The sequence below is a fragment of the Haemorhous mexicanus genome, chromosome 3 (assembly GCF_027477595.1).
Source record: "Haemorhous mexicanus isolate bHaeMex1 chromosome 3, bHaeMex1.pri, whole genome shotgun sequence".
In the NCBI taxonomy this organism is placed as follows: domain Eukaryota; kingdom Metazoa; phylum Chordata; class Aves; order Passeriformes; family Fringillidae; genus Haemorhous; species Haemorhous mexicanus.
This window is the reverse complement of record NC_082343.1, coordinates 67,927,912-67,949,078: the sequence shown is the minus strand read 5'-3', so window position 1 is coordinate 67,949,078 and position 21,167 is coordinate 67,927,912. Positions and strand designations below refer to the sequence as shown.

Genomic DNA, 21,167 nt, shown 5'->3' with positions numbered 1-21,167 from the left:
CCTGGAGTCCAGCTGGCAGTGCCCTGGACCCAGCCTCAGCACTGAGCTCGCCTCTGTCACTTCAGTTCTGAGAGGACCCCATCAGGGGCTCCTCAGCAGAGGAGCCTCTGCTCCCTACCTGGGGAATTTATCAGCATCAGAATCTTTGAAGTGCTTAGAGAAAGATGAGGGCTTCTGCAGCAATAACGGGTGGCTAGCAGTAACAGTGTCAAGTTTTTAAACAAGCCCTTAGAGATTACTGTTAGTTTGGCCATATTAATTGACTCCAATTATCTTCAGTTAAAAAAAAAAAACAAACAAACCCAAAAAGAACCCAACCCCATAAAAACCCAACACAACAAAAACTCAAAACACCACCAAAACCCAAAACCAGATCACCATTATGAGCAAAACTGGATGTTAAGAATCTCTAAACTCGTCATTCTTTCAATCAATATACAACAGAAGGAACAACAAAACTTGAGCACAACTCTTTGTAAATTATTTCATATACTTCAAGCTGAAGAAAACAGGAAATCTGAACATACTGCTAGATTATCTCTGCTGAGATAATATCCTAATCTAACCCTAAAATACCTTTCAGAGAAATTTATATATTGTAATCCGGGATTTTTCTGTCAAGCCAAGCCAAACTTACTACACAGGTAAACGTGAACGTGTAGATTTTAAATGCTGCCTTCCTTCACCAACTGTACTTCCCCATTAGGGGAAGAGCTGAAAACAAAGACTGTGAATTGCAATGTTAGAAAGGGTTACCTATCTCTTAAAACTATGTGCTTGATAATCTCAATATAAAAGTATTTCAAGTATGACACATCAACCACACATACCACCTTATTTAAAAAAGTCAGATTTGTTGACTACTGTTAGGTGATTTTTATTAGTTAAAAAATAAGCAGTAATATCAAACTGAATTCCATTTTTAAGTGCTAGGCATAAGGAGATTGAATATTCATTCACCCTTGCACGACCCAAGTCATTCTTATTTTGCTGAATGCCTAAATGCAGCCTCCTTGTAATCCCTTTCAGATCAAAATACCTTCACATTTCCCCCACTATACAGTTACTCTAAAACTACTAAAAAGGCTACTTGGTGAACCTCTTCCTGTGCCCAGCTTCACATGAATACATTAGTCCCATGCAGACAGGCACAATGAATGAGAGTAAACTGTAAGCAGACGGCAGAAACAAAAGAAAACCCAACAAACAACTAATATTGAGAAACAAGCAGCAACAGCCCCAACCAAAGCTTAAAAATACCATCAGCTGGTTAGGAGGACCTGCTCCCTTTCCTGTTTCATTAAAAGTTGCCTGTTACTTCTCAGGTCTAACACAGGATGCCACATGATGGCAGCAAACACCAAGCTCTGGCCTTACCTGCATAGGCTGGTCACCTGCGACTCTAAAGTCTTCAAGCTGCTGCATGTGCCATGCAGGCACACCGTAGGGCTCCTCAGCAGGCCTGCAGTCCAGGGGATTTGCCCGCAGCTGCTCCTTGAGCCACATCTGAGTCCTCACTGCCGGCTGTATGGGAGCTCCGCTCACAGCCTGCTGTCCCAGTGTCGCGTATCTCTGGCCAAAAGCTTCGCAGCCGCCCGCCGCAGGTTTGCTTTCAGGTAAGGCACTGTAGGTCAGGTCTAAGGCGTGTCTCCTGCTTGGGGAATCTGAAACAAAGTCATCTTTGCTGCACGTTTCAAATTTGTATTTGCAGTCCAGTAGAGAAGATCGTTTTTTCCCCGTTTCTTTGTCCTCAATCTTTAGCAACTCCATGCTGTCGTGCAAACAACTTGGCCCATTTGTCCTTAATTGAGGTGGCACGGCTTTGTCCGTACCAGCCCTGTATTCCACCGAATGACTACTTCCATCTTGGCTGAAATTATTTGGTGAGCTGAGTTTAGACAAGGAGGACCACTTTCTTACAGGTCTTGCATCTTTCATGTCAAGAGAATTGTCCAGGGCTCCCTGATTTCTGCCTCCTCCTGACCGTACAAAGCTTGTACTCCATTTTGAGCCATCAGACTTGAAAGCTTCCCTGTGTTTGGAAAGTGAAGAGCTGGCACCAGACAGCATCACATGGGCAGTGGGAATAGAAACCAGTGATCGGCTGGGCTTAAATGATGATGTACCACTTGAAGTTGAATGATCTGTGAAGAGAAATTTATCGTGTAAATAAGTGCAACACAGAGCTCATTAACATTAGTTCAGATAGGACAAAATATCAAATTCAAGGTGAAATGCAAAAATAGAAGGAAAGAGGTTTCTTGACAAAACAGGGCCTTCGAGATCATTCTAAACCATGAGAATAGAAACTAATTAAAGTGGGAGATTTTCAAGTTTATTTTGCTCAGGTGTCACGATAACAAAAAGAAAAGCGCACTAAGCATTGGCAACAGAAGCTTCAGATAGATTTCTCAGCCTAGGAGCCAAAGAAACCATTGCCAGCTTTAAGGTGGCAGGATGGATTTCTCCCCCTCCCCACATATGCTAAGGAGATTCTATACCACAAACAGTAGAGGTGTTCAGGAGTCCCAAGACTGGTTCTCATTTTTTGAAGGCAGAACAATTCAATAAATGCACTTGGTAAAATGGCAGCGCTGTAGACAAGCCAGTTTAATAATGGTCTCTTGGACAGAATTTTCATCCACTCTGGATCTCACCAATTTCCAAGTATGCTTCCTGTGCTGTGTTTGGCTGGGAAAGAGTTCATTTCCTCCACAGTACCTGGTAGGGGGCTATGTTTTGGATTTGTTCTGGAGACTTTGTTGGTGATTCAGGGATATTTTAGCACCTGCTAAGCAGTCCTTACACATATTCAAGGCCTTTCCTGCTTCTCACCCCACCAATGAAGAGGCTGGTGGTACACAAGGAGCTGGGTGGGGACCCAGCTGGAAGAGCTGACCCCAACTGAACAATTGGATATTCTGTATCCTATGGCACCATGCTCAGCAATAAAACTGGGGGAAGGCTGGTTTGTGGGGCTGCTGCCCAGGCAACACAGCTGGTGGAGACCAATTGTTTTCACTTGCAGCAGTTCTTGGTTCTTCTTTCTCATTACTTTTCTTACAATATTTTTCTTCAGGAAAAGACTCTCAGTGAAAGCAGGGATGGAAATGCACAGAAGAAATGCATCTCCTCTTGTACAGGTAACTCCTTAGCTTGAGGCTGCTGGCTTTGTAACATTCAAGAAAACTAACCTTTGTACTGAATCTTACCAGAAACTGAATCTGACACAGCACAAAGTCAGTCCAGCAAAGGCAGCAGTCCCAGGCCTTTTTATATCCAAAGAAAATAAGAGCGTATTAGGATTCAAAAAGAACTGACCTATGTTTTAGGCTATGCAGATTTCTAGGAGTAGAAATGTTACATCTGCAAGAGAAAGGTTAAAGAAATCTTGTATATGTGTATCTGTAAAACTTGAAATAGTAAAAAATATATAATAGTATTTAATATAGCATTTTCCATCTAAAATACTGACTTAATGTTAGCCATACATGGTTTTAAAACTGAAATTAAAACCAATAATAATTAGAAATAAATTATCTCCTTCATTTATTAGATTACAGACTTATTAATATGCGGTAGATTTTTATTTTTCTTCCTCCTAAATTAAATTAAATTTAAAAATAATTAATTTTGAGTTAAGATTTAAACTTCTTCACTTCCAACTCTAAACTCTTCAAGCAGATTTGAACTTGGAATGCCACTTATATCCAAGTACAGCTAATGGATGTCTCCAATAATTTGTCTCAAAGAGAAACACAGTAATTTTGGCTTCAAGTTGTCCTAATTAGTCTTCCCATTAACGCTCCCTGAAACATATGAGAAAATTCACACTTTTTCTTAGAGCATATTGCTCAAGTCTGCCTTGCCTGCAGGCTCAGCTGGAAAGAGAACCAGTCTGCCTTTGCAAACATCTCGCCACAGAAAAAGCAGGAAATTCGTACATTTCATTGAAAATAGGAGAGAAAACAGAAAGCATCATGAAACTTAAGAGACATTACTTCTTCTTTAGTCACAGGAATAAGCTCCATCTGGCCAAATCCTGTCAAAGACAACTTTATCCAAGCAGCAGGTTTTTCCCTTCCATACAAGCGGGGGTACGCAAATGCCAGTTCAGACCTGAAAGCGCTCTCTCCTTGGGATTACTTGGGGTTTACTTCACTGATCTGGTATTTATTTGAAGATTACAAACACTCTCAAACATGGCTTGTGCGTCTCCAGAGTCTTTCGAAGCTTAAAACTGCTCTCTTTCATGAAAGCCAAAAGAGACATGGGGTTAAAAAAGTAGCTAGATGCTACTGGTTTTTCTTTCAGCAGAAATAAGATTATACAGCAATTTTTTCTTTTCAATTATCCTAGTAACTTTTTCTTGTGCCCACCACAAAACTCCCTGGAGTACTTCTCTAATAGGCATGACATTTTAATACCTGATCCAGTACTTCCAAAGCCACATAAATAAGGGAATTGAAAGCACACTATTTTAAAAACACATGACAAGATTTCTACCATATAATAACAGCAGATGGAATAAAAAATGAAGAACATTTCATACGGTTTTCTTACCACCTTGTGTTACACTTCTGAAATATTTAATTACTGCTTATCTGGCATAGAAAATTATGTAACAGAACCAGTTTTGGTCTTAATAAAAAACTAATCACAAAGAGCACAGCAGGCACTTTCTTCTGAAACGGGGGTAGAAGAAAGAAACTCTTCAATATAAAGTTAATGAACACCTTCTACTCATTTGCATTTTCCTGTGCTATGCTTTTTTAATTACCAGAAGAAAAACCTCTGCGGTAATTTCCCAGGCCAGACACACCACCCTCATGCAGCTACTTTAAATCCTTGTCTGTTGCCCAAAAGTCAGTCAAAACACAAAGTCAGAAAAGGTTCGCTGAAACCCTCAACAACTTCTTAAGCTGCAAAATTATACCAGTGCTATTTGAACCCCCATATAAGACACACCTCTGACAAACTCTTCACTATTCCAGATATTATCAAACAACAGCAGAATAATCAACTAATATAGTTACCCAATATTAATAAAAACCAAAATGTATTTGGTATATGTGTTCATAGGATGCATGTGTATCTAATGCTGCTGAAAAGTGGTGAACCTTCCTTATGTGAAGGACTTTGAAATTTGATATTTTATCCAGGGTATAATTAGAATGCCCTGATCATGGAGAAAAACACCAGTATTAAAAGCAGCTGACCTTCTCTTCCTGTCCTTCCTTCCCACCCACCTCCCCAAAACACTGATATAGTTTACCCCAATCCAGGAAAATAAACTGAACTATTCTTACTAACTGAGCAGAAGATAAACAGGGGAAGTCAAGCCTCCATTATACAAATTGAAGGTCTTGAATCTGACTGTGGTTTAGTGAACAAAAGCTCTGACATTCATTACAGGACCTCAGTTCCTCTGAACTGTTTTCTAGCTCTTAACTGCACGGACCCCAGCAACAGACCACAAACAATTCCAGCATCCAGCATAGGACTGAAGGAGCCATGGGTCTTCCATCTACCAAGCAAGCATATGGGTGCTTCCCACAAATCTCCAAAACAGCTGTTTTCAACAACAGAAGTGTCTAACTCTCCTGTGAGTTGGTTGAAACACAAAGACATTGGGATGATGTGCCAGCATCAATAGTACTGATGCTACATGTGTGTTCCTCCCCGCCTGGACAAGCCTTAATGCAACAGAGATAATCAGATGAGCCAAACGAGACATTTCAAAGTGGCCAGGCAGGAGGCCAGTTCTTGTAAAAAGTCCTAAGCAGACTGACTCATCATCCTCTGGAAGCAAAAGGATGCCTTTCCAGGGTGCAGCAGCACTCACAGGAACGGTTTGGGCTTGGTTGATTTGTTGGGGATTTTTTGTTTGTGTTTTTTTTTTTTTTTTTTTTTATTGTACTGTCTAGAATTGTTCATCATTCTTTTTACAGGCCTTTTTCATATTACTTCACATTTACTATGTCAAAATATGAGGTGAATGAAGGAAGGAATCTCTGCAAATAACTCTCTTCCGAAGAATAAATAAGAACACGTATCACAGAAAGCTGTAGCAGAAAAGCAGACATTTAACAAGTTTTGTATGAGAAAGAATACCTAAACATTATTTGTTTATAGAGTTCTGTGTTTGAACAGCAAGGAACTAATATAAAAGAATAACTAACAAAAAACTTACTAGAGAAAAAATGTAATACTACCTAAAGTTAATTTTAAATAGTATTATATGCTAAAATACTTACTGCCAGTAAAATGTCTATGCCTTCAAAGCAGAAACAGTCATGTGGTGTTTAGAAGCAAGTCCAATAAATGTCAATTGGAAAAAAGAAGGAAGTTCACTGCCTTCCACCATCACCATCACTGTACTGCCAGTATCAATCAGAATTCTTTTACGTAAGATGTGGGTTGCAAACTCCAAGTCAGTTCTACTTTGTTTCACATTAATTGTATGGGATTTTCTGTAATCTACTGTGTTGCATACCAAAGGAATGCAAGCTGCACCTAAAAACTGGCTAGTTTTAAAAGGTGAAGGAATTTAAAAGCTACATAATTCACAAATAATTTGAATGGTACAATGCTGAATTATATGCGAACTTAGAAGGTTGCAGTTGAGACAGGATCTTCCAAAACTGAAGCAATTTTGTCGCTTCTAGGACTTTGTTTCAGAAGAAATACTGGTAAAGCTACTATCTCTCAGCAATGTTATTATAGAGAGATGGAAGAAGGAATAAATGGTAGGACAGCCTCACAGGCCTCCTACAATGCACAGATATCAAAAAATACTACAAGGCAATTTAAAAGGATTTTTAGTAAGTAGAGCAGAAAGCCATGCTGGAAAGAGTAAAAGCTGCACTCATAAGTACCAGGATTGCATCCACACTTATGCAAGGAAAGAATTGCAGAGATAACAATGAATTCCAGCAAATGGCAAACAGCTTCTTAGATATCCTTATAAACAAAGGGAATGCTATGTACAGATGAATACTTGAACAGAAACTTGCTTAACATATCCCATCTAATTTATTAAGACCTGGCCATTTGGTGTCCATCTTCCTTATCCTCCTCCTCTACAGGAAATGAATTTGCTTTTCCCCCAGTTGTGACTTCTCATTCTTTTCCACACCCTTGAGGCAAACACACCTTCTCCCTTGTTTGACAGAGAGGTGATAGGGTAACATCATTCTCTGAGTAAGTAATGAGGACAACACTCTCAATTTGCAAACAATACAAAAAAAGGGCGAGTGAGAAAAAAAAATGTTCTAAAATTTATTAAAGCTTAACAAAGAAACTGTCACTGAACAAGAGAAAATTATACCTCCTCACTGAGCAAATGAAAAATACTTACTCAAAGAAAATAACTTATATTTCCCTGCTTTCACATTAGTCACATCCTGTTTTCGTCTTACCACATAAAAAGTTGCCTTGCTTCACTTAGATTTACCTGAAAACCCAGTGTTTTCCCTAGCACACAGTACTGACAAGGAACATGCCTTATAGGAGCTACTACTTTGTATTAAGCTGTCGTATTTCTGGTACTGAAATACTCTTTCACAAATCCGCTCTTTGATGAAGTCTCATTAGGGCACAGCCAACACTCATCAGCTTTGATTTATTTAAAGAGTGTTGTCCCATGCTAGAGAGGTCATCCTTGCACCTTAACATCAGGTTCCCACCACGCCTTCCGAGGTAGCAGAACTGGCAAAAACCTCATTAGCAAAGTTCTAAAGATTCTAGCAGCAAGAACACACAACTAAGTAACACAGTGGGCCACACCTTCATATGATCTCACCTTGGCTACAGGTCAATCTCTGCATCCCACATCCCATTTCAAGAATCGAAGCTCTTAATTCCATCACTTAATTTAGATGACAAGAGGCAATCTAAGCATCTTCCCATAGAATTGCACAGGGGAAATCAAAAGAAAATCAGCTCCAAAATGAAGCACACAGAGATATAACATTTTCTGATCCTACATGATCAGTTGAAAAAACACTACACAGGAGACAAGCTCTGAAGAAAGTGTTAGTTTACTCCTATGTGCCACTGCAGTCAGATTTGAGGGCAAAGTTCTCAATACTAACTGACATTAAAATACATTTGGTAGAACGATCTGTCATCCAAAACATTCCTCATTAAAAGTTAATACACATTTCCCTGACTTATATAGCTGGTTTGGGTTTTGATTTTTTTTGTTCAAGAAAATATTGGGTAAAATGATCCACATTCTGTTTTAAAGTAAACCTCCTTAAACTAGCTGTTTGACATACCAATTATAAGACTCTAATAATAAAATTTTACATGTGTTTCAACAAATAAAGCTTAACAAAAACTTCTAACAACAGTTTTTGTTTTGCAAAGGTTGACTTCAGGGAGACTGTACCCGGGCAGTGCAACAGTTTTTGATAGGGGAAAACAAATACAAATTCCACAAACAAACAGAAAAAGGCAAGTGCATGTGAGTGGTACAGTAAACCTGAGGTCTCAATACTCATTAGGTGTGTGTATATATATATATATATATATATATATATGCAGAGAGTAAAAAGAAAACCCCTAAGCCCCCAACATACCAGATACACACCAAGTAGATCTGTCCTGCCCCAGGGATCTAGCAGAACTGGTATTTCAGGACACACACACAAAAAAAAAGAGTACTGCCTATTAATATTTCTGTGAACTGCCAATTTACCCAGCAATATCTAGGCTAATAATACTCAGCTGGGGAATCCACAACTCCGAAAGAGAAGCATCTTTGAAAAAATTTAGTAACTTCTACTCTTGAGCCAGATCTGGGTCAACTTAGCTCACTTAAATGAAACCCAGATTCAGAAAATGATATAACAGGGGACTGTAAAGGAAAGTAGCAGTGTATAGAGGTGAGATGCTGCCACTCCAAAAGGAAGTGAGGCATTGGTCCTGTGCAACAAGGGCAGCTCTGATGAACAGGCACATTTCAAAAAGCAGCAGGCAAAATTGGTTTTACAGGAAAAGATTATTCAGCACAGAAAAGTAAATTACAGCAAAGTCAACTACTGCAAGATTCTACTCTTGCTTTCCCTACTCTACTCAATTATTCCAGATGCCAATTTTCAGAATTAAAATGAATGTTAGATTCATTAAAAGAACAAGTGACAAATACAATACCACGGGATATTTAATTGAAGCAGAAAATACTTCACAGATTTTATCAGAGCAAATAGTCTAAAGCAAACAGCAGGTAAGCCCAAGAGCAAATTTTTACTCCATATCGGTCACTGAAAACAAGTTATTTATGACTGCTATTGGTCCAAGCTCACAATGGCCATCTGCTAAATTAATCTGTAAAGAGAAAGGCTAACCTAACTTACATTAAAATCTCTTCAGATGAGAAAACTGAGCATGTTAATATAGAAGTATGTCTTAAAAGAATGAGCTTGTTTTACCAGAGAACAACAAACCTTTTGATTTATGCACTTTGCCTCTTCAAAAAAGGATATCGCAAATATAATAGCCAATTCTAGAAATACAACAGAATAAAGGATGCTCTGAACAACCATATTCAAGAAGCTGAACTCTCCCAGCAGTTAGTGACACACACACAAAGAAACATCCCATCCTCAATGTGCTCTCTTGATGTGCCTCTATGCACTAAGCTTCAGCTTTGGTGCTATTTTGCTGCCATACATGTACAGCACCTGAGAGAGAGCTGTGCTACAGGATGTTCACAGGCCGCTGTGTGAGCACATGTGAGTTACATGCAGCTGACCACCAAAAAACAGTAAAAAATACTATGCATGCAATGTGGATGCTCTATGCAAAAGAGCACAAACCAAGTGAAATTTGAATCCCACTGCATCTATCTTCTCCAGCCATCTAAGAGCTATTTTTAAGAAAGTTATATAACTAAATAGAACAATTTTTAGATTAACAGGTTCTATTTTCATCCCCCCAGATAAGAGGATAAAGCAGTATTCCAGAACAGCAGTCACGTAAACATGCAACTTGATTTCTTTGAAACAGAAGCATGAGTGAAAACCTATACTGCCATAGGGAGTTTCTTTTGTAGTTAGCTGTCTCAATTTTTAGAAATCTAGATCTTAACTTGCATTTGCCCTTTTATGAAGGCCATCTACAGCTTCCAATTCCATTTTCCAACAACAAGCACTTAACAGTGAAGATGTAAAGAAATCAAATATCCCCCTAGGACCTTCTTTAAAAGTAATGGCTAAAGGGGAAAAATACTGTGGATGCCACGATATATCTGTTCTCCTTCCTTTCTGTATCTGCAAGATACCCATGCCACAAATACCATCTACTTCAACAGCCATCAGATACCCCCTCTTTCTGGCATTATTTTTTCATCCCCAGTCAGAGATGACTCAAAAAAACTAGAGTAACTTAGCCTATCAGAACAGAAATCCACCCCTGCCCTCCAGAGGGGGATAATTCTAGGTATTTTTGTTCTCTGTAAGAGAACACCCAGTACCAGGTACATACCTACCCTCTCCTATACCAAGACAGATGCAAGCTGTGTGTTCTCAGTCTCCACAGGCAACTTAATTGTATCATCCCAACTCTCAAACTTGGCTCTGACACCATCTCCCACAACAACATTCCCAGATTAGCTAGACTGATACCTTTCAGCAGCAAAACTACCTCACCTAAGACATGAAGAGCAAAGGATGCACAAGTGAAGACAAACTCACATGAGGAGTTAAGAGACGCCCTCTAACACAAGCAACCAGAGCCAAACCTGAGGGCTCCCAGAGAGCACTATCATTCCAGAGAGTTAAAACTGTGGCTGACCCACGTTTTCTTCATAACTACAGGTAGAAACAGAGCCCTCAATTCAATGTCGAGTAACTTTAGAAGGTTAAATCCCACTTTCAAGGAGACTGGAGCTTCTGGCTATGTTTTTGAGATAATTATCCACTAAAGACAGTTTAACCCCTCTTTCTACTAAGACTTTGTATTGAAATAATTAAAAATTTATGAAATATTAAAATATTTAGAGCCAACTGGTACCTGTTATTCTCACCACAGAGCAGTGGATCTCTTGGTTCACAGCCCACCAGGAATAGCTCTAAACCAGCACCCTTCAGTTTTATGCCAGGCCTCACAAGTAGGGAAGAGAGAACACCTTCATTTTTTTCGCCCCATCTCACATTTCAGCTTCATTTTCTCCACTGATCTCCCTCAGCTGAGCTTTGCACAGTAGTCATCCTCCTAGCTTACCTCTGTATTCTCACTTCAGGAGCCCCAGCCCAAACCTATAATCATAGAACAGAATCATTTAGGTTGGGAAAGATCTTCCAAGATCATTAAGTCTAACTATTAACCCAGCACTACAAAGTCCCACGCTAAAACCTCAAGCGCCATATCTGCATGTTATCTTTTGAAAACCTCCAGGGATGGTGACTCAACCACTTCCCTGGGCAGCCTGTTCCAATATCTGACAGCCCTTTAATTGGTAACTCTTCCAAGTATCACACAGACTTTTGTACAATTAGAACACATGTACATTACTCGGATGGAAAAAGAAATCCTTTAACAGGCAGAAGCAGGTGCTGTGAGCAGCCCCAGCAGCGAGGCTGCCATGGGTGCAGTGAGGCAGGAGGACACTGCGAGCTGCCTCTCACTGCTTCACAGCAGGACTGTCCCTGTCTGACTCCTTCCTCCTGCTGCAGACCAAGGTCAGCCCAGGTCGCCAGGCACAGCCAGCCTGCCTTGCTGCAGCACTGCTGCTGCTGTGCACCTCTTGGAAGCACTTCATGGGCCACAAGCAATTTACTTAATACACTCTGGGAATGGCTATATCAAGAAGGAATCCCTTCCAAAGGCCAGAAACCATCCCCAGCAACCCTAAAAGTTCAACGGGTGCTTCAAGAGGGAACACACTGGGGAAGTCTCTCTCCTTGATGCTGATCCCCAAATGGTAAAAGAGCTGGTAATATGTTAAAAGTAGCAAATATTCAACTGGAGTAGGTCTGTTGCAGACCTAGCAGTCTACTTAATTACTTACTAAGATTTGGGGAAAACCATAATAAGAAATTTGGGAAATTTAAATAAGAAACTGGGAGGGGGAAAAAAAGGAAAAAATGTACTAAAACCCTGTAAAGTAAAATCAGAAAGAAATAAAATACAATGTTACAGAAGTAGCTTTAGCATTCTATTTTCTAACCTTTATATTCCTAGCTTTGCTACTCTACCCTTCATTTACCATACACTAATCCCACCTTCCCTTAAAGTTTCTTAGACACATCAGGGCTTTGATAACAAATTAACAGCCTATTCCACATGTAGGTCACCATCTGGAACTCAGCTCAGGTCACAGAGGATTAACTTTAAATTGGATTGTAGCACAGCTCTATACCCTACAGAAGAAGCCACATCTTATACTTCAAAAATTAAGTATCATTATCTGTATTTTCCAAATGAAGAACAGGAGACAAACTCTTCCAACAATTAGACTCATGTCACTTATAAACTCTACGTGCTTCCTCCCACTGCTCTTTATACTGAGTGGTACTGGCTACCCTGGTTACCTTTTTAAATTTCACAAATTCAAGCAAAACAAAGTAGTAATAAACTTAGGGGAAAGGAGTGTAAGATCCACCCGGAACTCCCAGCATTTTCTTATAGCAAGATTCTTACTACTAACAGAAACATTTCTTAAAGCAACAGCGGCTCAAGAAGATATGGAAGAGTTTCTGCATTCCATCCCACAAAACTGATTACTATATAATAAAAAGATGTGGAGAACCCTTTGCTTTCGTGGACCATTTGGCTTTCACTGTTTTGACTCCAGTTTTTAACATTCCATTTTTCAGGCACACCTGTGGAGCCATGGTACTAAGATTACTTGTAACAGAGAGTTGTTCCAATTTTAATATAGAATTTACCTACAGCAGAAGACAAAGGCTAGGGATTCACAGTTCTGTACTGCCCATAAACAACTTTTCCTCCAGGACCCCCAACCTTCATATAGCCTGAGAATTTAATTTTAGGTCTTTTCTGGAGGACAGCTTGAGCAAAAGTAAATGCTACAAAGGTGAAATTAGGAGCATTAATTCTGAGGGTGTATTTAAAACCAAATCTCACATTCTTTGGAGGATTTCTATACTTTAAAAAACAAGCCTCCACTCCAGAGGGAACTATTACTTCCTTATATGTCCATCCACAAAGAAGCCATGAAGTATCATTTTAAAGGCTGGAGGAAAAACAAACCCAAAATTCATGCATGCATGAATTATTAAGAGTGTGTTTTCACTGCAAGTAGTCTGTCTGTAACATAAAGACAGTTCTATACTATTAAAATGAATCTGTATGTCACATTTTTAGAAGTATCCTGAAAATTAAACTATACCCTTTGACAAGACTGGCTGAAAGATCTGATTTTAATTATAACCGATGATTAAATAAACTGACAGTGAATCAGGAGAGAAACACGTAATGACCAGTAGATTCTTTTATCACAGCTTTTCCTCCTGAAGAGATTTAGTCTTGTAAATAATTTCTAAAATAATTTAAAAAAAAATTAACAGCAGTTTAGAGCTTCTCCATTCTTTCACTGGCAAGCAATTTCTAAAGTTGTTTTTTGCCCCCCACTTCCTATGCCAAAAGAGTTTAGTGCCCTGCCATTACAACAACTTGGAAAATTTTATGATTAGCACACTTATTAAATGAAAGCAATAAATTCAACTAAATCATAAAAGCAAGAAAATATAAGTAATTAATTATGAAAAATGCTTTAACAGAATGTTTCTCGTCCTGAAAGACCAAAAGTTCCTTTGCCAAATCGTATATATGTCAGGCACCATTTGGTCCACTGAATTCATCCTCCCTGGAATGAAACACACTTGCAACAAATTATATCAGCAGTCCCAGATTAAAAGACTTGATCTACTGTAGAGAACAGAACTCTAACCCAACTACAATTTGCATATTGGAGATGATTTCTGTAGTCATTTAAGACAAAACATACTAAAGCATTCAAAACAAAAAGAAGATGCTATACACACAAACAAAAAAAAAGAAGTCCTTCCTTGGTGCAGTTTGGGATTTGATCACCTTAATTTTAGAAATCAATCTGGCATCTCAATTCCCAACAGTGAGGTTTACCTAGCACCTGAATGGGGATGCTGGTTCACTGCCAGCACACCTCCTTGAGTACCCACGGCATCTCCAGCACTACTGAACACAGCCCATCATGACATAAACACAGCATAGCATATGACATAAAAACTAAGCACTGCTACCTGTACTACTACCCAGTTTTAGACTTTATTTAAACAGAAAAGTGATTCACTGTTTACAGACAACTAACAAGCCTGAACACAAACAATCTGAATTACATTTTCCTTCAATGGGTTTAGCGATCACTTCTTTTTGCTCCCCAGGAATACTTGAAGACAGAGTTTTTATGCCCTTCTTGTCTTCTGTGATGTGCACAATTAAAAGTACAGAACAAGAGGTGGGAGAGGAGAAAATGTTTCAATTGCTGCCTTTGATAATGGAAAGAATTTAGTGTTTACAAATTTATTTCCAGTTGTTGGCTCATACATTTGGATATTTATAGTACTTATCACTATGGCATCCAAGCACATTAGCAGTGCTCTGATCCCCAGAAAGAAAAGAAAACAAAACAAAACTGTTTCTTCTCCGCTCTCCAGCCTGTTAAGAAACATCTCAGTTAAGGTGGGGAAGCACAGCATGTTCCAGAAATTACAGAATTATTTTCAAAAGGTAGACTACATTTCAGATCTTATTTTTTGATCAGAACAAGCAGGGACCAAAGTCTATCATAAAAGTTGGTGTGGTAGACCTGAGACCTGATCTCTGGCTCTCAAATAAAGTCAGTTCCATAACCACTAGCTAAGAAAGTCTGAATTGCATACTTAGAGAAAGCATTTAAATTAAAAAAAAAATTCAATCTGTCTAATTATGTTAATAACTGAAGTCATCTTCCACCCCAGAGAAATGCAAGACAGTAATTTTGCGCAATGCGGTATCCACAGTGCTCATCAGTTACCCAATAGCACCAGTAAATCCCTAACATAGCAAACTGTAATGGCATTCAGCCCACATCCCAGCTACCAGGATGAAATCTGAAACTCTGCAAAGGGTAGCAATTTTAGAAGCTACACACAGATCTTCACATCTCTGCTCAAGTGGTGTAAGGGTATTGATGCACTTCAGCTTCAGAAGAGAGGTCAACACAAATGTTTTTTGATAATCAAAACTAGCAGGCTTCACCTTGCACGGAGTATTTTTATAATCACACACTGCTCAATTTCCTTTTGCATCTTGGGCTAACACTTTTAGGCAAATTAGACATGATTACAATGCTGAAATAATGAAGTAGCAGAAATAACTGAATCAATAACTATTATAAACACTGAATGCAAGAATGGCTTCTTAACAGAACCTCCAAATATCTTTATTTACCCTGTCTTTTTGTAATGCACTTTATTTTAAGATTTCCATTTATATCTTTAGTAATTATAAGCCAAAAACATTAATGATATTGGAAAAACAAGCATGGTAACTGTTATCTATATTTATATGCAAACAGAAACTCTCATATAAAGCATATTAATAAATCTGTTTATATAAGCACATGTAATAAAATAAACTGATTTAACCAGCCTTACAAATCAGTAAACTTCAGAAGATACCAGGGAAAAAAAAAAAAAAAAAGAATTCATGCTTCTTCAAGTCTGGTATTAGAATTCTGAAACACAGAACTCCACCAAGTATATCCTGCTCCAAGTCCCACACTTCTCAACAGCTGGAATAACACCCACTCATGTAAGCATCAGTCTAATTAATGTTCTTTAACTTTTACAGTAAATTAAGGGTACACTACTCTTATGGGAGTACTCCATACTCCCAGAACCACATAAACATGAACTTTTGGCCATAAGTCACATGTTTTATTAATTCTACTAGACTATGCTACCTGACAGAACTAACTAAAGTAAATACTCATACATAGTCATAATATTCCCACCTACTTTTGAATTCTCATTTCACCCCAAAACTTCAGAAATATATGATTAAGAGATTCTGAATTTTTCACATTCCTCACCTTCTTCCAAAATAATCCATTATAATTTCCATTAAGGATTAAATAAATGTTAATTTGCATTAAAAAATCAAATTCTACTCATGGGTAAACACAAAACCTTCAATTTTTGTTGTTCACTCACCATGTCTACATATAGACCACTTCTTCATACTCCACAACAGTCTGGTTACATCACTTATTCATGTAGAAAAACAACACAACTATCCCAGATCTTATTTCACAAAGGAAAATAAGAAAAAAATCAGCAGGAACAGAACGAAGAAAGTACTACTGCACCATCTCATACAGATATTCCAAACGCTGAAATACTACCAGCATAAATCATGAGCTGTTTCTTCTTTTATTTACATAACATACTGTTCTTTTTAAGTGAAGACCCAAGTGTTACAAGAATGGAGCCATTTGGAACAGCAGAAATCACAGATTTTAAAACAGGAATTTGGCCAGAACAACCTTTTAGTACTTTTTTTTTTTTTTTTTGTGGGGGGGGGGGGGACTGACACTGAAAAAATAGAAAACCAACAAACTGGAGCAGTTGTGTACATACAACTAACCAATATGGCCCTCCTGTACTGAAGTCCTCTTTTCTGAAGTCCTCAGTGTCAACTAGTAAGATCATCTGAATTCCTGATCAAGGTGAGAAAGATTTCATGTAAAGGCCTGGATGTGGAAAGCATATCTATCCTGTGAGCTGCTTGAAGTCAGGTTTGTTTTCCCTCTCTTCTTCCTGAACTCCACTAGAGGAGAGGAGATGGGGCAATAATGAGATCTGAAAAGGAATACCAAACTGGGGGACACTGACATAAATTGAGGAGAGAGAAGCAACCTAAGATCCCCTTGAGACATGTCCCAGGGAGAGCATGCTTCAGTTTTACAGAAGCCATGACTCACTTCACTCAGAACCTTCCAGAAGCTGTATTAGACAACAGATAACCAAGCAACCACCACAAGAAATTGCACTTGTTTTCACAGAATCAGAGAATGTCTTGAGCTGAAAGGGCATCAGAGATGATCTTGTTCCAACCTCTCTGAAATGTGTTTTCTACGCATGAGATTTTTTTTTATCATAAGCATTTTTTCTCCTAGTCTAAATAGGGCATAATAGTAAAAAACAAGAATTCTGCACATCTTATTTGAATTCTCATTAGTCTAAAATTTTTTCAACTAAACTTCTTTTGTCTACAAAGATTTCTCTAACACATGAGGAGAACACAACCCCATTATGGATGCCCTAGTGAATCCAATTCCCTTTCTATCACTCTGAACATATTTTTAGTTCAGTTTTCTAGCTGAGCTAATTAGAATTTAAACCTTGCCATCACTCTCAACAGCAAAGTATGACTGCATGCAGATGGCTGATGCAATGAGAAAGAAAGAAAGAAAGAAAGAAAGAAGTACTTTTAACCATATCCCCCCTCTAAAGAAAAGCTTATTGCAGAAACACCTCTCACCCAGTTAAAAAGTGTCTGCTGCTTTAGAATTTTTATGTAAGATAGAACTATAAACTAAAATCAAGCAAGAAAGACAGTTCTATTTTTGAAAATACAAAATATTTTTAGCCTTTTACAGGGATAGACTAATCCCTGATGGAAAAGGAAGTGCCACTAAGAGTTTATGATAGTTATGCAACTTAAGAATAATGCACATAATACAGTCTTCTGATTCATAGACCAACATCAAGACTAATCATCCAGTACGCTTAAAAATGGCAGTCCAAACACAGGGACACATTCAATGCAAGATGTATCAAAAATATATACATGTATTTAAACTCTGGTTTATAGTCTTCCAGCTTGCTAAAAACAATAGGAGATAACATGAACTGGTACACAGTTCTGGCCATTAAAAAAAAAAAAAAGAAAACAATAACAACCCACTCTCACACCTTCCCCCGCTTCTCAAAACAATACATATATGTCAGGTAGTCAAATGAGTTAAATTTATTTGACATACTGCTCCTGGTAGTAGCAGACAAAAATAAGGGCCAACAACAGAAAAAAATATGGCTTTGGTAGGTTCTGGCTGGACATCAGGGAAAAATTCTTCACAAGGACATCTTACAGCACTGGGACAAGGTTATTCAAAGATTTTGAGGTACCTGGGGAGGTTTTCAAGAATTAGAAAGACAAAGTCAGGGCTGACGTGGTCTATTTTGGTGATGATCCTGCTCTGAGCATACAGCTTAAAACAGAAATCTCCTGCAGTCTTCTCCAAACCACATTTCTATGATCCAATAGCATGAAAATATGCTAATTCTTTCTCAAGGAGGCTAAAATCCTTATTAATTTTGCATTAAAAATATCTGAATGAAACCATTTCCTTCCTATTTTCACAGGAGGTAGGCAGTGGCATTTAAATTATCAAATACCAGTTGAGTTGCAAGGAGCCAGCCTACAACCAGGCAGAATATGACACTGGCATTCAGAACCAGGTGTGTCATTTATTTAAGAGGTGACTGCCATGACATACTTGTATTATTACCTGGCAAGATGAAAGCAAATTTTTTTCTCCTTTCTTCCCTTTTTCAGGGCCATACTATCAAAGGCATTATGTTGTGATCTCAAAACGGGAATGCCCTTTCTTCTGGAACACTCAGCTCATAGGGGAAAAAAACCAAACAGGAATCTCTGCAATCCATTCAATTTGTTAGCAACATCCTTATAAACTTTCTACTCAATGCAGTAAGTTAAAAAAAAATCCAGTCAAATTGAGGAACAAGGCATAAATTGTAATGCAATAACAGTTAACATGGAGGGAGATGCTAATTGATATTTATGCCATTCATAAATGTAACTAATTCCTTCCAAACATATTTCATTGTTGCTGCTTTTTCTATTTCAAGGATTAAGCGCTGGGAAGAACAGCAGCACAGAGAACAGGGAACAGAAGAGGGTGCAATTCCTGAACATCACAGGAATTCCGGAAACTAACCAAGAAGAAACTGACATAAAATTAGAAAGGTTACTCCAGTATGTTTTCCGGTTTTCATTGTTATTACAAAAAACTTAGAGAAAGCTGCAAAGAGGACTGGTGTCAGAGACATTTTTTTGCTTTACAGGGAACTGAACACTGCCTTTTTTCTTGCCAAACATCTTTCTGCCTTTAAGAACAGACTTCATTTTATTCCTACACAAACAAACATAAATTGCCTTCTGGTTTTTTTCCTGATCTTGCTACTTAACAGATATTTTAAAAAAAACACACCCATACACAAAAAATACTGTTTAGATGTATATAACCAACATTTCCTGCTTGGGATGCCTCAGAAGTGTTTTTCTGCAGACAAAGCTTGAGCATTCACTACAAAGCTATTTGTTGCATAAGTTGTATTTACTTATATAAGCCGAATAAGGCATAATCTTTTTAACCTATTCTACAGGATAACTGTACTAGAACATGCTCCAGGGGCAAAGAAGTGACCTCTGTGTAGCTGACAACACTTCTACAATGCTGACTTTCATGACTGCCGCTGACACAAACACAGTCATTGTCATAGCAAAATCTTATCTGTCAGCCCTCTAAGAGGAAGGAAAAAACCTCAAGAGATTTCTTTCACCATGTTTTGCATTGGGAAAAACCCACACCAGTTTTCCTTCTTAATTTGATGGGGTAAGAAGCATTTAAAATGGTAAAAAGAAAAAAAAAAAAAAAAAGAAAAAGCACTGTTATAGTTTATAGTAATAGTAACTGCTTTTAAAACAAACCAACCACAGTTCTCAAAGGAATTTAACATCAAAAGCAACAAATTTTCCCATATTCTGCCTGAAAAAAAATGGGCAGCTGTTAACAACTTCTAATCAAGTGAGGTTACTGCAGACAAATGCCCCATGAGCAGACAGGCAAGCATTCTTGAGGCTTTATCCCCTGCCCCCTCCACTACCAGCCCCCACTACTCAAGCTTTCATTCCACCCCAAACCTGGGCTAACTGATCAGACTCGTCATTTGCTGCATATTTCTCACTTCCTCTAACAAACCTCTAATTCCCCTAATGTGAAGAAAGTCAGAGATTCAGGAAGTGAGATGGAGTAACCATGCTTCATGCACAAGTGGTCTCTGCACGTTGTTCTTCCTCGCTGCTGCTTTTATGCTGCCAAAACTGATGTAAAAACTCCACCTGACTTATCACAGAAACACAAGCAAGGCCCAGAGAAAGGTTTTCTGTAACAGTGAGCTTTCATGTTCTACTTCAAAGGGAACTTTCACAGAAATTACTTATTATCAGCACACTGAAATCACGGCTAAAACAAAGGATGACATTAAATACATTAACTGGACTTTGCACTAAGAAAAAAGTTTAATCTGTACATACATTATAGTAGAAACAGGTCTGCTGAATAAAAACTAAGAAAAAGCAAAGTACAAGCCCTGCAGAAATGGATAGTCTTGTAAAACCAGAGATTTACAAACTTTTCTATGGGGGATACAAATAATTTGCTTTGTTAAGCCCCAGGCTAGAAGTCCAGGCAGCGGCAGTGGCTTTTTTTCTGGCTACAAGGAACTTGTGGCCTATATCCCAAATGCCTCCAGTCCATCACTAAGTGCACTATTCTGTCTATAGTGGAAAGGATTAAAAATGAGTCCTGTGATTTCTTCAGATAAGGCTGCAAAGGCTACTTGAGTATGTACATTAAATACTGACTAGCTACAGAATGTTTCCAGTGTTCACAGAAAAATAGTCTAAGGCTACAACTGTTTCTCTCTGTGGCTTTTCTGAAACTGATCTGACTCCTGCTCTCTTTCATGAGATCCTGAGCTACAGAATCGCTAAACACAGGCCAGAGAGTCTTCTTTGACATAATAGTAGCAAGGAAATGTGGAAAGTCCTCCCTGAAATCCCCCAGCAAACGTGCATAATGACTGGCATGTCCAGGTCTCATGATATTAACCCAAGTACAAGTGAGAGAATTGTATGATGCTCCTTGTTTCTCTCATCAGAATACCAGATACCCACCACACTCCAAAAATACAGATTACAGGACATTAAAAAACATCCACCTGATATTTCACCTGAGCATGATGCAAATGACATGGTGTAGGAGGCAGAAATTGTAGTGTTTAGCTGGGAGAGGTCATTTCCTTCAC

General features: G+C 38.4%; 1 protein-coding gene and 1 long non-coding RNA gene across 3 annotated transcripts in view; one reads left to right on the top strand and one right to left on the bottom strand.

Annotated features, from left to right (window-relative positions):
- The window catches only part of CEP85L (centrosomal protein 85 like), a 133,748-nt gene that overhangs the window by 61,265 nt on the left and 51,316 nt on the right, over positions 1-21,167 (bottom strand). For both annotated transcript variants that reach the window (XM_059842225.1, XM_059842226.1), the window contains exon 3: positions 1,378-2,144. In XM_059842225.1, coding sequence (XP_059698208.1) covers positions 1,378-2,144 — 767 coding nt within the window. The remainder of the gene's footprint in view (positions 1-1,377; positions 2,145-21,167) is intronic.
- On the top strand, positions 1,482-8,288 carry LOC132325184 (uncharacterized). Its single transcript, XR_009485845.1, has 3 exons — positions 1,482-1,616; positions 3,080-3,143; positions 5,445-8,288. It is a non-coding gene; the product is annotated as an uncharacterized LOC132325184 (long non-coding RNA).